This window comes from Strix aluco, chromosome 18 (genome assembly GCF_031877795.1).
Source record: "Strix aluco isolate bStrAlu1 chromosome 18, bStrAlu1.hap1, whole genome shotgun sequence".
NCBI lineage: Eukaryota > Metazoa > Chordata > Aves > Strigiformes > Strigidae > Strix > Strix aluco.
In genome coordinates this window covers 7,201,442-7,215,831 of record NC_133948.1, presented here as the reverse complement: position 1 = coordinate 7,215,831, position 14,390 = coordinate 7,201,442, and the positions used below count along the sequence as shown (strand labels likewise).

Sequence of the window (14,390 nt, the reverse complement as noted above, 5' to 3'; positions counted from 1 at the left end):
AGACTCCATTTCTGACAGCAGAGAAACACAAACCTCAAAGATACTTTCTTTTGAAATGCACAGTAGCATGTTAGAAGAGGTAGAGATCCACAGCCCAGATAGAAGATCTGCAGGGAATAATACTGAGAGGTGCTTATATCCAAGCCAGTCTGTCAGTAGCTTCAACAGCTCCCTTCTCAAAAGGCTTGTTTTCTCACTTCTGCACCCCAGTAACCAGTCCTTTACATTCAGCAGTGGATAATTATGATCAGCCTCAGTTAATCCACATGCTTGCTTCACCCAGGTGACACTGTCTCCAGAAAGTCTTTTCTGGTATCTCTAATCCAAAAGAATAACAGAGGCTGCAAAACAATTTCTCATCAACTCACAGATGCTGCTAAGCAGGAAACAATCATCTGAGCAGATAAACAACAAAAAACCAACGGAAAACCAGCCCCCAAAAGACAGAAATATCAAACCCTTTTACCCCAAGTCTGACTAAAAAGCAATATCCCGAAAACACACAGCAATGCACTTTATTTTTAGGTAAAAAAAAGTAATGTCTGTGCAAAAAGCAGAAAGCTCTATGACCTGCTGTGATACTGCCTGATACTTAACACAAACCTGTGGGCTTTGGCCCCACAGCCTTGTTTCAGGAAAACCACTTGAGCAGGCTTGCCCAGCACCAAACCTTATTCCAACTCAGAGGCTGAGGGGCAAACCTACCCCTTCCACCAGCAGCTCTGGTCCATGGAAGCAAAGCTGCTCCCTGCCGTTCTCCTCTACACTTGGAGGAGACACCACCAGGACCAACTTTCTTGGTGAGAGAGAGTATTCATCTCCTGATTTTTAGCTGAGACAGGTCTAGACTATCTTTGCCCAATGGGAAGGGAGAGGTGGGGGGGCAGGGAAAGACCACAGAGTTGCATTTAGATGAACTGGTCCTTTCAGGAGCTCTAGGAAAGGTTCCACCTCTGCCTGCTTTCCTCTAGGGCATGGCTTTACTAGAGGTTCTTCAGACCTTTTGGCTCAACTAGACACATCTGAAAGAGGATATCAAAGCCAGAACCGTCTGGCACAAAGGAAACCTTCATGCCAGCCAAGTCAGGAGACTGAGACACAGGTCTACAGGGAGAGCCACGAGACTGCCAGCTTGAGCCCTGATGAGAACCCAAGGCATCCTTTCACAGAAACCTGGAGGAAGGAAGGGACTGCAAGCAGCTACAGTCTCCTGGCTCAGATTATTACTGCAGACCCTGAGAAACCGAGTGTATTGACTGAACTGTTCATTAAACGGGTGCAGCTTGCAGCTTTGGGAAGGAACTATGACAGAGAAAGACATGATGCACAAGATACATGTTCCACCTGGTAGCATATTTAACACAATAGAAGTTCAGAGATATTATAAAAGCAGAAGCCAGGAAAGGGAGTCCAGGTAAGCAGCTATATTGGGTTTGTGTGGCAAGGTTTTGGTATGGGGGAGATTACAGGGCTGGATTCTGTGAGAAGCTGCTAGAAGCTTCCCCTATGGACAATGGAGCCAATGCTAGCCGGCTCCAAGATGGACCCACCACTGGCCAAGGCTGAGCCCATCAGTGACAGTGGGAGCACCTCTGGGATAATGTATTTAAAAAGGGGAGAAAAAAAAAAAAAAGATGTGCAACAGCAATTGCAGCTAGAGAGAAGAATGAGAATATGTGAGGGAAACAACTCTGCAGACACCAAGGTCAGAGAAGAAGGAGGACAGAAGGTGCTCCAGGTGCCTGAGCAGAGACTCCCCTGCAGCCCATGGTGCAGCCCATGGTGAGGCAGCTGTGCCCTGCACCCAGGGAGGCCCACGGGGGAGCAGATCTCCACCTGCAGCCGGGGAAGAACCTCACACTGGAGCAGGGGGATGCCTGAAGGAGGCTGTGACCCCGTGGAAAGCCTCCACTAGAGCAGGCTCCTGGCAGGACCTGTGGACCCGTGGAAAGAAGAGCCCACGGTGGAGCAGGTTTGCTGGCAGGACTTGTGACCCCGTGGGGGACCCACGCTGGAGCAGTTCATGAAGAGCTGCAGGCCATGGGAAGGACTCACATTGGAGAAGTTTGTGGAGCAGGGGAAGAGTGTGGGGAGTCCTCCCCCTGAAGAGGAAGGAACGGCAGAAGCAATGGGTGATGAACTGACTGCAACCCCCATTCCCCATCCCCCTGCACCGCTGCGGGGAGGAGGTAGAGAAAATCAGGAGTAGAGGTAAGCCTGAGAAGAAAGGAGGGGTGAAGGGAAGGTGTTTTTAAGATTTGGTTTTATTTCTCATTAGCCTACTCTGATTTCATTAGTAAAAAATTAACTTAATTTTGTCCCCAAGTCAAGTCTGTTTTGTCCGTGATGGTAATCAGTGAAGGGTCAACCCACCACAGAAACATTTGCTGAAGGTGTGACAAATCTCTGGGTTTATAAAACTGTACTGGAATCAGCACTGACCTTTCCAGCACATATACTAAAACCCCCAAGATTATGCAGTCTTCCAGGCACAGGTGAAATCCAGGTGTCTGGATGCTTCTCTTAGCACCAGCCAAAAGTACAGAGGTTTGTGCAGTGCCATGGCACAAAAGATGACACAGACAGGCAGCATAACTAAAACTGGAAGGAGATCTTACCAAAATCCATGCGGTCCTTATGATTACGCTGCAAAAGGCCCAGCAGCAGCTGCCTCAGGTGGCTTGATGTCTCCCTGGGGATGCTAGAATTGAAAACAAAAGCAAAATAAGAGAGACTTGCAGTCTACTTAAACTGCTTTTACATATTCAGGAAGGCAACCTGCAAATGCAAACTCACTTTGTGCCTGCTGGGCTAGCAACATAAGAAGAGCTCACTGGAGAGAAGCTGAACAGACACATCTCTATTTGCATCTCTGCTTGGATTTTACTCCCCATTGTCATTGTTAAGGCTACAGCTAATCTAGTTTTAGTAGCCTCTCCCATGAGTGCCTGCAGATCATTCCCTTCCACAGCGGTGCCAATGTCATCCCTCTGGTTCTCAGTTAAATCATTCAACATGCAATATTTTGCACATAAATAAAATCTCTGCTACTTGCTCTAATGGGAATAAGTAGGTCATTAAAATGAAGCAGTTACCAAGGGGAAGCTTCCAATTAAGACACTGGTGGTGAAATGTATCACCAATTACTACCATTTTATTAAGGCATTTGTTTTTCAGTGCAGCTTATATAAGACTAGAGAGTAACCTTTGTCTATTTGCTTCCTTGATATACAGCATTTATTAATCAAAGGCCACTAAGATGGTAAGCAACTGCCACCCGAGCAAGCTAAAATTAGTGCAGCTATTACCCCACTTTCCAGTATAGCTAGGAAGAAAATATTCTTTTCAATGGCCATTTCAGCACACAAGAGCTAGTAAATCATTGCACTCTCCCTCACCCCACAAGCAGATGGGGGAGAGGCCAGGGCAGCTCTTCATGACCCCAGTAGATTGCAAGAAGCAGGGAATAAAGGAACGGATTAAGGCAGGGAAAGCAGAGTTCAGCTCTTGCATAAGTGGATTCAGCTCTGCTGACTTTCCTCCGCAACCAGAAGCATTCTTAGGGGCTGTAGCAGCTGGGCCCTGCCTGCAGCCAGAGCAAAGCTCTCCACATTAAGTGTAGGTGGCTCCAACTCCTTTCAGTATTGCCTCTGTTTATCAGGGCTGTGCCCAGCATGGCCCCCACGGTCTGCCAGGCTTTCCCCTCTCCCCATGCATGGGTCAGCTAAGGTAACAGCATGTGTGCTCAGCACAGTAATTTTAACTGTGTGGAGCCCCAGCCTGCTCAGTAGCACAGCACGTGGCTTGCTTGGGCAGGGCTCCACTTTGCTGGGCTGGCATCACTCACCACCCCGAAGCCAAGCCAGACCGATGCCGGGAGAAACAACCCTTCTGACACCATTTCCACCAACTCTACCCCTGCCACAGGCGGGGTTTAAAAAAAAAAAAAAGAAAAAAAAAGGGAGAAGCTAGGACAAAAATAGCAGGGGGAAGAGGTGCTAGCTAGCACTAACAGACTCCTGTTCAGTGAAACTAGAGATGTGAAGCAAGGTATGTATTTATAGGTTTCAGTACTACCCAGTTCTTTTTCTGTGAATCCCTAGGCCTCGCTGGTGCAGGCATTTGAGCCCAGCAATTCCTAGAACAGAGAATGATGGCAAGCATCCCTCATCCTTGTTTGTACTGGAGGAGTTGCTTTTCCACCCCTGACACTAGAATGGTTTTGTGCACCTTCCCAGGCCAACAAAGGAGGAGGTCACCAGAACTCTGGAAGGGATGCAGTTAAACTGAGACTCAGTTTGAGCCAAGTAGAAACACCCTCTCGTCAAAAAAGGTGTGCCTTAGAAGCACACTGAGTAACAGAATAACCTGAGATACCACAGCTAGCAGGGTCTCCTGAAAAATGCATTAGTGCTGGAGATCTGCAGTCCTCCAGCGTTATCGTCATAATTTATTTATCCATGACACACAAAGCTCTCATCCAGAACGAGTCCATTTCCCAACCACGACTTTAGCTTTTGTATGGTTTTAAAGCCAAGGAACAGGCAGGTCAAGTAGTAGACCTCAGATGTCACAACACAGACTGAAGACGGTGCAGATTAACAGCCTGTTTGCCTGCTCTTATCTCTCATGTCTAAAACGTCAAGCTCTGCTATACTACAGTATTATTTTCCAAGGCCATCTTTTTAAGTACAAGCAACAAAACCGCCTCCTTCCCCCATGATCTAGAATGTACTTTGCCATGCAAATCAGCACAATGAATGTTAGCTATTTAGATCAGCGCTATTAAAACTGTGAGGCCTTTGGGCTTTCTCCTACTGACATGGGCTCCCCACCTCAGAATGGCATTTCACCTGTCAGCAACAGCATCAGCCCGGCAGGCAGAGACTGCTGGGGAGCACTGAACGAGCTTCTTTTCCCCACCCCTTGCCCAAGCCAAAACACAGCGTTTTCCATGGTGATGCCGGGGAGGTGGGTGCCAGCCTGCCTAGCCCCAAGGAGAATGAAACCAAATCCTGGCACTGCTGCCCTCAGACAAGGAGTTCTCTGGAGTGGTTTCATGTTTCATCCTGTGTTGGCAGGGATGGCAGAGGCAGTTTATTCATGTTTGCTCAGGAAATAGCACAGATTGCAGCTCATGTTAAAGTGACAAACTGACTTTGAAAAGCAGGGGATTGGCATTTACACAAAGTCCACTTCAGATCTCACTTCTATGATGAAAAAAACAATGGGCTTGAATCTAAATTTTGGAGGAATTTGGTAGCTAAAAAGTGGAAATAAGTGGAAACGGTAAATGCAGACTGTGTAAAGGACTCACAACAAAGGAGAAGGACTAATTCCTACAAGAACAGACATGCTCTCCTCTTACAGCTGAGTTTCAGTTCTCCCCTTGCCTGCCTCCTACTGCATGCCCCATGAGACAAAGCAGCAGCAGGGCAGCGTGATCAACACAAAGGATTAATATCTCCTAGTAAGAGGGACTACCTCAAAGGTGAGCGGCCATGTTTTAGGCTGTATAGGGGAAACAGAAGCTCTAGTTTCTGCCCAGACTACGTGGTTCCAACTATGCAGCAGTGTTTTTGCTTTGAATTGTTCTGTTTAGGTGTTTTACTCCATCATGCCCTCTGGTTCAATCCAGGAGAGCATGCAGATGCCCCACATATAATCCTGCTAGAAATTCATCCCTTCTCCCCAAATCAAAAAATGAAGTATTTAAATGGAAAGTAAATGCATAGCACAAGTCATTGATAAGAGCTCTAGCTCTTGACAGTTCCTTCTGCTATCTCTTGGAGCTGTCTAAACTAATAAGGAAAAAAAAAAATCCATACACAGCAACTCAGTGAGCTTCCTGCATATGTGGCTCCATTAGCAGCTCTGCCAAATGGATGCTAACTTTCTGGTTAAAAGAGGCCTTCCAATTTTTGCATGTATAATGTGGAACTTCAGTCCTGTCTCTACATCAGGCTGATGTTTTCAGAGAAGGCACAAGGTTCTGGCTTTAAGAGCTCAGACATTAAAAGGAAAGACCACAGCAACAAAACCAAAATACACTGACAAATCACAGCACTGAGCAGCTAGGTAACATACACCCTGGTAGGAAGAAAGCAGTTATCTTCCCCTTGGAAACTGCAGCAGTGTCCATTTCCTTCGAGGTTATAATATTTCCTCCTATTAGCAGGATGGACACAAGCAGTTGCTGCTTTGACACGTGAGAAATGGGAATGTGATCTGCAGTCAGGTATGGCAGGTTACAGGAGAGACTGCAGTTTGGCTGCTCGCATGAGTCAAGAATTGCCATCATTTACTCTCAAGGCTCCCAGCCTCAGGGAAGCCACATGTGGGACAGAACCACTAGCTGGCTCTTGAAATCACTAAGGATTCTGAATTTCTGCAATGTAAGAGAGAAGTATCTGTGGAGTGAACACCAACTCTGGCAATCCGCTGCTGTCTGACTTTCTCTGGGCCACAACACTTCTGGTTTAAGGAATGGGGGAAGGCAGGGGGCCAAATATTTTACAGTCACCTCCCTGAGTGACAAGCCAGGAGCATGTGAGGACAGGTGTAAATGCAGAGTAAACAAGTGCATACGAACAGCGACACTGGAAAAATGCTTACTTAGGCATCAGCATCTTGTTTTTCTCATAGAAGAGGCGAAGATCTTGTGGGCTGCTGGCCTGTAGAGGAGAAAGAAAACCAGTGCATGAAGCAGTTGACAGTGAAGGAAAGGAATTAGCATTTCCATTTCACAGCTACTCTTAAGAGCAGAGAGGCACTTTTCAATTGCTGAACCAGCACAGACAATAAAAACCTGCAGCTTGCTTTAGACTGAAAACCCAGCACTGTGACAGTGAAAATACAGTATTTCAGCCCACTGCCTTTTTGTCCCTGACCTGGTTCTGTCCTGCTCTCCCCTTTCAAGAGCTGAGCTTCACTGCAGAGAGCTCTGATGCTCAGGTCTGAGCTGGCCTAATAGCCTCACCCAGGAGACTAAATAATTGCAGACGTGAGGAGTCCCAAATGATGAATGGCAGATCCCGCTGAGAACACGGATTAGTGCTGCAGGGCATTTAGAAAAAGGGCAGAGAGCCTGTTGATGGGCAAGGGATCTGTGAAGAGACCGGGAACATGGGGAAACAGCAACTGAATTAGGATTTTCTACTTTAATTCCAGGAAGCCAGAAGGTCTCAAGCCACAGCTCCTACTTGTGCATTAATATACACAACTGCTGGGGATGTTGACAACAAGAGTCCAAATTCTGAGACATGGGATTAAACAAAAAAAAGGGCTAGGCACAACAAGAGGTTTACAGCTCAGGTTAAAAATAAAATCACCAGTATAGAAGCACAGACACATAAAAATCTCCTAACATAATTTCTCCATTTGTTTTTATGCAATGAATAATACAGGCCAGCAAATTAACTCTAGTGTCTCAAGCTTTTCTGCTTAGGCAAAGTCTCTTTATTAAAGGCAGAGCAGGCTGGCTGGCCTGACAGACATGAAGACTTATAAACAGGGAAGGAAGATCAGAGAGATTCATCTGCAATCAATTATTGGTGCAGCAGCGTGTGTAGGAAAAGTGTGAACGAGGAGGCAACAGGCAGCTTCTCCCGATGTTCAGGGCAGGCTCAAAAACCCTCCAGCCTTCCACCTACTTCCATTTCTAAATTAGAAGCATTTAAGGTCAATTAAGATGCTTAAAACAGCAAATCAGACAAGCCAATCTGCAGATGGCCATCAAAATACCACTAACACAGCATGGCTGGAAAACCAGTCACATAAGATATTGTTTCAACATCACCTACTCCATCTGGCTGAAGATGAAAATTAAGGATAACAATGCTCAGTACAAAACCTCAAGAGAAACCAAAGGGAAAGTCTCAAAAGCTGCTAATACATTCACGTAGTACTCATCAGGACAGTATTTCTTGCATAGTCTTAGCAACTCAAGCTTCACAGCTCTCCTATCAATTTGTATCTGTAAGAGCTACTGGATTCCTAAAAGAAGGAAATCAGATTTCCTGGTTCTCTTTTCTGCAATAACATATCCTCTGCTGTTCACAGACACAGCAGGGACCCAAACAGGAGGTGCAAAAATACTCTCTTCACAAGCCACTAAAATGAATTTTATTTAGCAAAGCACCTTGTTACATAGATGCCAAACTGCACCAAAATCTCCAATCACTGCCACTCAATTTCATTTGTTTCAGCAAAACTCCATTTTACACCTTTCCCCTTGCAGATCTTGCCCTGTAATTAGGTTCTTAATATCTGGCAAACTTTAACGAGGCAAGCATACACGCTACACCAAATGGCTTGGCCACAACACTCTGCACGATGAAAAATATGCCTGACAGACCTCATGTACAAGGAGGAACAGAACTCCACTGCAGGGAAGCAAAGTGCTTGCTCACATCAGAGAGATACAAGCCTTGGCTGTTTGCTCTGTTCATTTCCTGTGGCAACAACTCAATTGTTTCACAAACACAATGAAGCTCTGATCTATTTCAAACACTGTTTGTCAGAAATTTTCCTGGCAATAAAGACAGAGTATATTAAAAGCAGCACGCATGCAAAGCCCAGTTCATTAGAGAGGGTTTCTAAGCGCTAGCTTGGATAGAAAGAAAATCCTCAATAAAGTTCCCCTCCTCTTTGTACATATTAGAGAGATATCCCTGTAGGGATACTGTTTCTCCACGTTCTGCTGTCCCAGTGCAATGCCCACTTGATCTGTAAGGACTATACCCAGGGTGTCAGGCTCCCACCCACCCAGACCACGCTTCCTCACTAGGGCTGTCCCCAAGAGCCCACAGTTCAACGCTGGTCTCTTGATATAGGTAGCTGCCTGCTGGGGAATAGAGTCACTTTAGTGAGTGGCCAGCACAGACAACTGTGGATCACCACTGATTTGGTAAAACCACCTGCATCTTCACATAACTTCATTATTAATCAACGGAGTCACACAGTTCCGCTCCTAGCAGCGGGTTCCCAGGTTCGCAGTAACACGCCCACTGCTGTCCTGCTGTTAGCATCCATTTCATAAAACACTGGTACCTTCAGACACTTTGCTCACCTCTTCTTTCAATAAATAGTGCTTCTCTGAGAATCATGGGAAAAAAAATGCAGAAATGTTTGTAAGACACTAAAAATGCTATTTGAATTCCTTCTTCTAGGAAGCTAAGGACTTAATTTGAAGTCTACCTTCCAGGCAGATACATCCTGCCCAAGAAAAACACCAGAAAAAGCACATTTTAGGCACCTAACAACTAGACCATTCAAGGTACACAGAGCCAGCTGCTACCTGTAGAGCAGCATCCATCTGTCAGAAACAGGGATGCAGAATGGACAGCTCAGTTTTCCCCAAGAACAGGAGACACAGACAGGCCAATTCATGCCCTTGCTCCCCCTCTCATGTTACTATGGAGCAGCTGCATTAGTGTAACTGGCTCTGTTTTTGTCTGTCCTTTCTATATATAAAGACAATTGGACAAATTCAATCCTGCTACTCTGTTACTTTGTCCTGAGCAGCAGTGGAAATATGTTGAGCCAACAAAGGCATTCAGCGTAACCCTGCCAAATGCCATTCAGCACTGGCTGCCTGCAAGTGAATTGCACACGAAAAGCATGCAGGGTGGTGTTTCCAAAAGCACTCAGCACTGGATTTGTTGTGCTTGGGCAAAGGCTGGATGCAAAAGCCCAGCGCTCAGTCAGAAAAGGGCCAGAGACATTTGCACCCTCAGTGAACAGCACTGTCTAGTCAACACCTCGCAGCAGGTGTATGGTATCTGCTCTGTTCTTTGAGTCCTTTCCTTTGGGATTCATGGGGATTTGGAGGTGCAGACAGGAGATTCAGATATGTTGGAAAAAGAAATAAGTAATGTTTCTGAGTAAAACTGAGTAGTTTTAGGGAAAAGCTTGAAAACCTGCTGCAAATACCTTCTGCTTGTGCAGTCTTAACAGTTGATATTTTAAGACTCCCAAAACTAAGTGGCTGACACTGGGGGAACCTGAAAGCACAAGGACTAGAAACAAACAAACAAAAAACCCTAAATATTTTTCTTTAGCTGTCCATGAATGTTTTCCTCTCTACTCCCAACTGAGCAGGAGCAGACGCACAAACACTGGTGCAAAAGCCAATGGCTCCCTGACTACAGCAACAAGTCAATCACTGCACCCAGTCTCAGCAGAATAACCTACCGCTGCCAGCAATACCTGTTCCCATTGATACAGGACAGTCCAGAGGAACAGCTCTGGGAACTGAAGAGCAGCCTGTCTAATAAACCAGGAGTTCAAATTCTGGGTATAAAATCCTCCCTCCCCTACTCTGCCTCAAGGCCCATTTCACATCTCAGTTGTTGTAAGTGATACATAATCCTAGTTCTTATTCAGGCAGAATTAACCCAGAATAAAACAGCGGACTTGGTACACCAGGCTTAGAAATTAATTTTTCACCTACCAGCTAACTGGGATAAGAACATACACAGGCAGGTTAAGTCTTTCAGAGCTGCCAGACCAGGCAGCAAAACTTGCATTACCTCTCTCTCTTGTCACTTCCCTAATCCCTTGCTCACTCTCCCACAGACACAGTGTGCCACGTCCACAAAGCAGCTAGGAGAAGATTTATGCAAAGGCTCAGACAGCAGACAACCAGGTTTCATGGTCCTTAGCAGGACTGTCCAAGTGGACCTGTGCCACTGCCAGAGACAGCTCTGACACAAAGTGCATGTGCTTGGCAGTGGGTCTGCCAAGAGCTGCCCAGTTTTAAAAAGGGGTCACACAACAGAAAGCGCAAGGAACATCAGTGTGATTCCTCCCCCACAAAATAAAAAAAAAAAAAGATTGAGGTACTTTAATTCTAATCATATTTAAAACCATCTGACAAGGACTACATTGTTTTTGGAAGATATTTTAGACCTTGTGTAAATCTTTTTCTTCTCTGCCTCCAGTTTTGCTTATGGTTGTCACTTGTCTACACAGCCCGCATTACCTCATGGTGGGTACTGGGTCCTAGTCTTTTCAGCTCAGGTAAGGACAAGAGAAAGCCACTGCACTTCTCAGTACTGGCCAGCAAGACCAGGAAACACACTGTTCAAGTCCTGTCCTCAGCAACAGAAATGAAGAGATGCAAGTGCAGACCACTTATTAGGCAAAGCAAATTAACAACTGCACATTAATACAGTGCTCAGCAAATCTGTTTACTGGGATTATGAATCTCATTAATCTCATCCCTATGGCAGTATCACTGTTTTGTTTATGGGCATGTTAAATACAAAAAGCTCCTTAAGACAGCTTCACCAGCCATCCTACCAAATGTTCACATCTGAGCATCAGCAGCTTCTTTCTTGTCTGTGTGCAGTGAGGCAGGGAAGGGACAGGAATGGCCCTGGGAAGTTGCCTTGGGTGACCCAGCTACAGTTAAAATTAACTTTGAGACAGCTAGAAATCACATTTATGCACACACACATATCTCTCTCTTGATTTACAAGCGCTTTCTGGATTGACAGCTGCCTCACCCTTTCCACACATTTGATCTTTTCCTCATCTAACCCAGCCCCCCAAAGCCCTACTTTATTTTTAGACAGCTCATTCCTCCTCACTACAGATAACACTGGAGTCCTTTTGGTTTGCATCTCCATGAAAGTGTTTAACTGGCTCATGCAGTGAACAGCTAAAGCACCCCAATGCAGAATGTTTCATGCCACCGTGCTCCAGATTCCCATGGGAATCTCAGAGGTGAGGGGCTGTCCTTACCAGCCAGGGAGGGAAGGCACAGCGAGGATTTACCCTAAGAGGTTAATGCCAGAAATCCAGTTCCTGGCTGCCCTGTACCACTGGGTCTGCTGGTGGCACTATGTGGAATCAGCCTGTTATCTCCCCACCCATTTGTAGGTATCCCACCCAAAAGGACTCCTTCCTACTCATGGTCTCCCCATCACCTCTGCCCACTACCCCTCTCTTTTCCTAAAAGCCCTGTAGACAATAGCGCCTCGCCTGCTCAGTGACCATCAGCAGATTCCTGTAACAGTCATGTCAACAAAGAAATAAAGCCCGTTAACCTTTAACTAGCTTTCCAGCATCTGCCCTAGACAGGCTTCTTTCACCTGAAACTTGCAGCTAGAAGGCAATTTGTGACACACATGGTCAAAACAAATAGATGATGCACAGAAAACCATCTGGGTTGAGCTCTTCTCCCTCTCTCTGATCAAACAAATCCACAGCTGCTACTGCAGTAACAAATGGGGCCTGGCATTTTGCTTCAAAATACAAACCCCAAAAGAGGAAAGGGCATGGGAAAAAAATCAAAATAGAGAAACAAATGACCCCCATCCCTGGCCCAACAGATGTTGGATGTATACAGGAAAGAGAAGTTATCCAGTCAGGTAAGTGCAAAGCAAGGATCAGGACCTGTTGGGCAGGGACCAAAATATCCCTTCATTGCCTCCCACAAGGCAGGGTGTTGCCATGCCTCAACCAGAGGGACACAGGCATACAGGACTGCTCTCACCTCTGCGTGGGCCTGAGGACACACATATAGGCAGAAAGCTGATGGTTTTTGGACCACCTGCCCTTTCAAAACCTTGCCTGAGATGAATGAAGCTGACTGGTATTCAGTGTTATTTTCTGTGAAAAAATCTTCACTATGAGAACAAATGTTTTCAGAAGAACATTTCTGTGACATGCTTCAGTGACCAATGATAAAAGCCACCTAATTCTTTTCAAAGAAATCAGATGCCCCAAGGCTGTGTGAGCTACTAAGCAAAGAACACCTATGATAAAGTCACCACATTAACTAACTAAATCATTTGGATGAGTACAATTATCAAGGTGCCTTTTAGAGACTAAAAGGCACCAAGAGACTAAAAAAACTTTTAGAGACTAAAAGGCACCAAGTTACAAGACAGAACGAGTGCGAGGCTTTCCTATGCATGCAGAGTCAAAGCTTGTTTTCTCCACCCCAAGATTTTTTTCTTAATGCATAAATACTTGTTTTCTTTTATCCTAACAGTCATTTTCTCTTCTCAAAGATACCAACACTGACAACAAGTGGATGCAGCCAGTAAACAGGAGCCATTCAGGAGTTTCAGTGTATTTTGTAAGGCTGTTTACAAAAAAAGAAATATGCAAAGGAAATGAAGTCTTGCTCTAAATACAGAGCAAGCTGGTGGACAGAATATAAAGCACTGGAATGGAAGATTCTTACAGCAGCAGGGAAAAAGTTACCCTGAAGGAGAAAGTGTTTTTGGCTCTATAAAAAACCAAAACATACCATTAGTTTACTTCTGTATTTGCCCACTCTTTCCTGCAAGAGATTATGAATTCACTTTCTCCTTCCTGATGATGTAACTGCATAAACATTCAAGGTCTTGTGTGAAATACTAAAGAGCTGTGGAACTAAACCTCAGAAAGTCCTGCAGTTCATAAAATTTGCCTTATTACATGAGCATAGATTTTCTCCCCACAACTGGCTTTGGTTGGTAGTTTTGGGGGGTTTTTTGTTTGGTTTTGCTTTTGTTTTTTGTTAAGGAGTCAGGACATGAGAAAAGAGGGCCACAGTTCACATTTGCCCTAACTGATCTAAGAAGCTGAAGAGCTGCCATTCAGCTGACACATCAGCATGCAAATCTGAGGTCTGGTCTTTTTCCATGGATTAGAGAGGAGGTCTACAGAGCTCACGCATTAGAGAAGCAAAGAAGTATCAGCAGCTCAAGCATCTCTCTGCTATGCTGTAAGACAGCAAGGAAAAAAACCTGACAAGTACAGTACTTTAAAACTGGTTGCAAGGGAGAGTCTGCAGATCTCATTCAGCATGGAAGAAAAGTAACACACTGTGTGTGGCACACTAATGATTGGGAACAAGAAAAATGCAGAGTCTAGATGAACTCCAGCTATACATAAGATTAAAATCATATGAAGAAATCCTGACACAACTTGCACAACGCTGTGATGAATTCTCCGTAATTCAGAAATTCAAAATCAGGGAATGTCTTTCACAATAGATATGCTCTAGCTCATCCAGAAGTCATGGAATAAATTACAGGGTGGAGTTTTACTGGACTGTGTTATATTTGGAGGGGTTTGGACTTGATGAACATAAACATTTCAGGCTGGAAGAGATTGCTGTGAGATGACAGATAAGATCCTTTTGATAAGATCCTACTTAACTGCTCTAAAAACAAAGCCAATTTAGCTGCAAATACACCAGTTACCACCAAATCATCCCAAACATTAACTTGCAATTGCAGTATTCCATATTGTCCTTCCAAACCCAACAGAATTACATTTATAAATTATACACTGAATACAGTTGTAAATAGAAACTGAATTTTTAAGTGTGGCCCTGGAAAAAAACCACTGCTTTCATGATAATTTTCTGAAGATATGACCCTTCCTAA

The 14,390-nt window shown here is 44.9% G+C and overlaps 1 protein-coding gene across 7 annotated transcripts in view; it reads right to left on the bottom strand.

Annotated features, from left to right (window-relative positions):
- Nucleotides 1-14,390, bottom strand: part of ULK1 (unc-51 like autophagy activating kinase 1) — an 84,563-nt gene that overhangs the window by 40,685 nt on the left and 29,488 nt on the right. For all 7 annotated transcript variants that reach the window (XM_074844505.1, XM_074844506.1, XM_074844507.1 and 4 more), the window contains 2 exons: nucleotides 6,616-6,674; nucleotides 2,619-2,701 (listed from right to left, as the gene is read on the bottom strand). In XM_074844505.1, coding sequence (XP_074700606.1) covers nucleotides 2,619-2,701; nucleotides 6,616-6,674 — 142 coding nt within the window. The remainder of the gene's footprint in view (nucleotides 1-2,618; nucleotides 2,702-6,615; nucleotides 6,675-14,390) is intronic.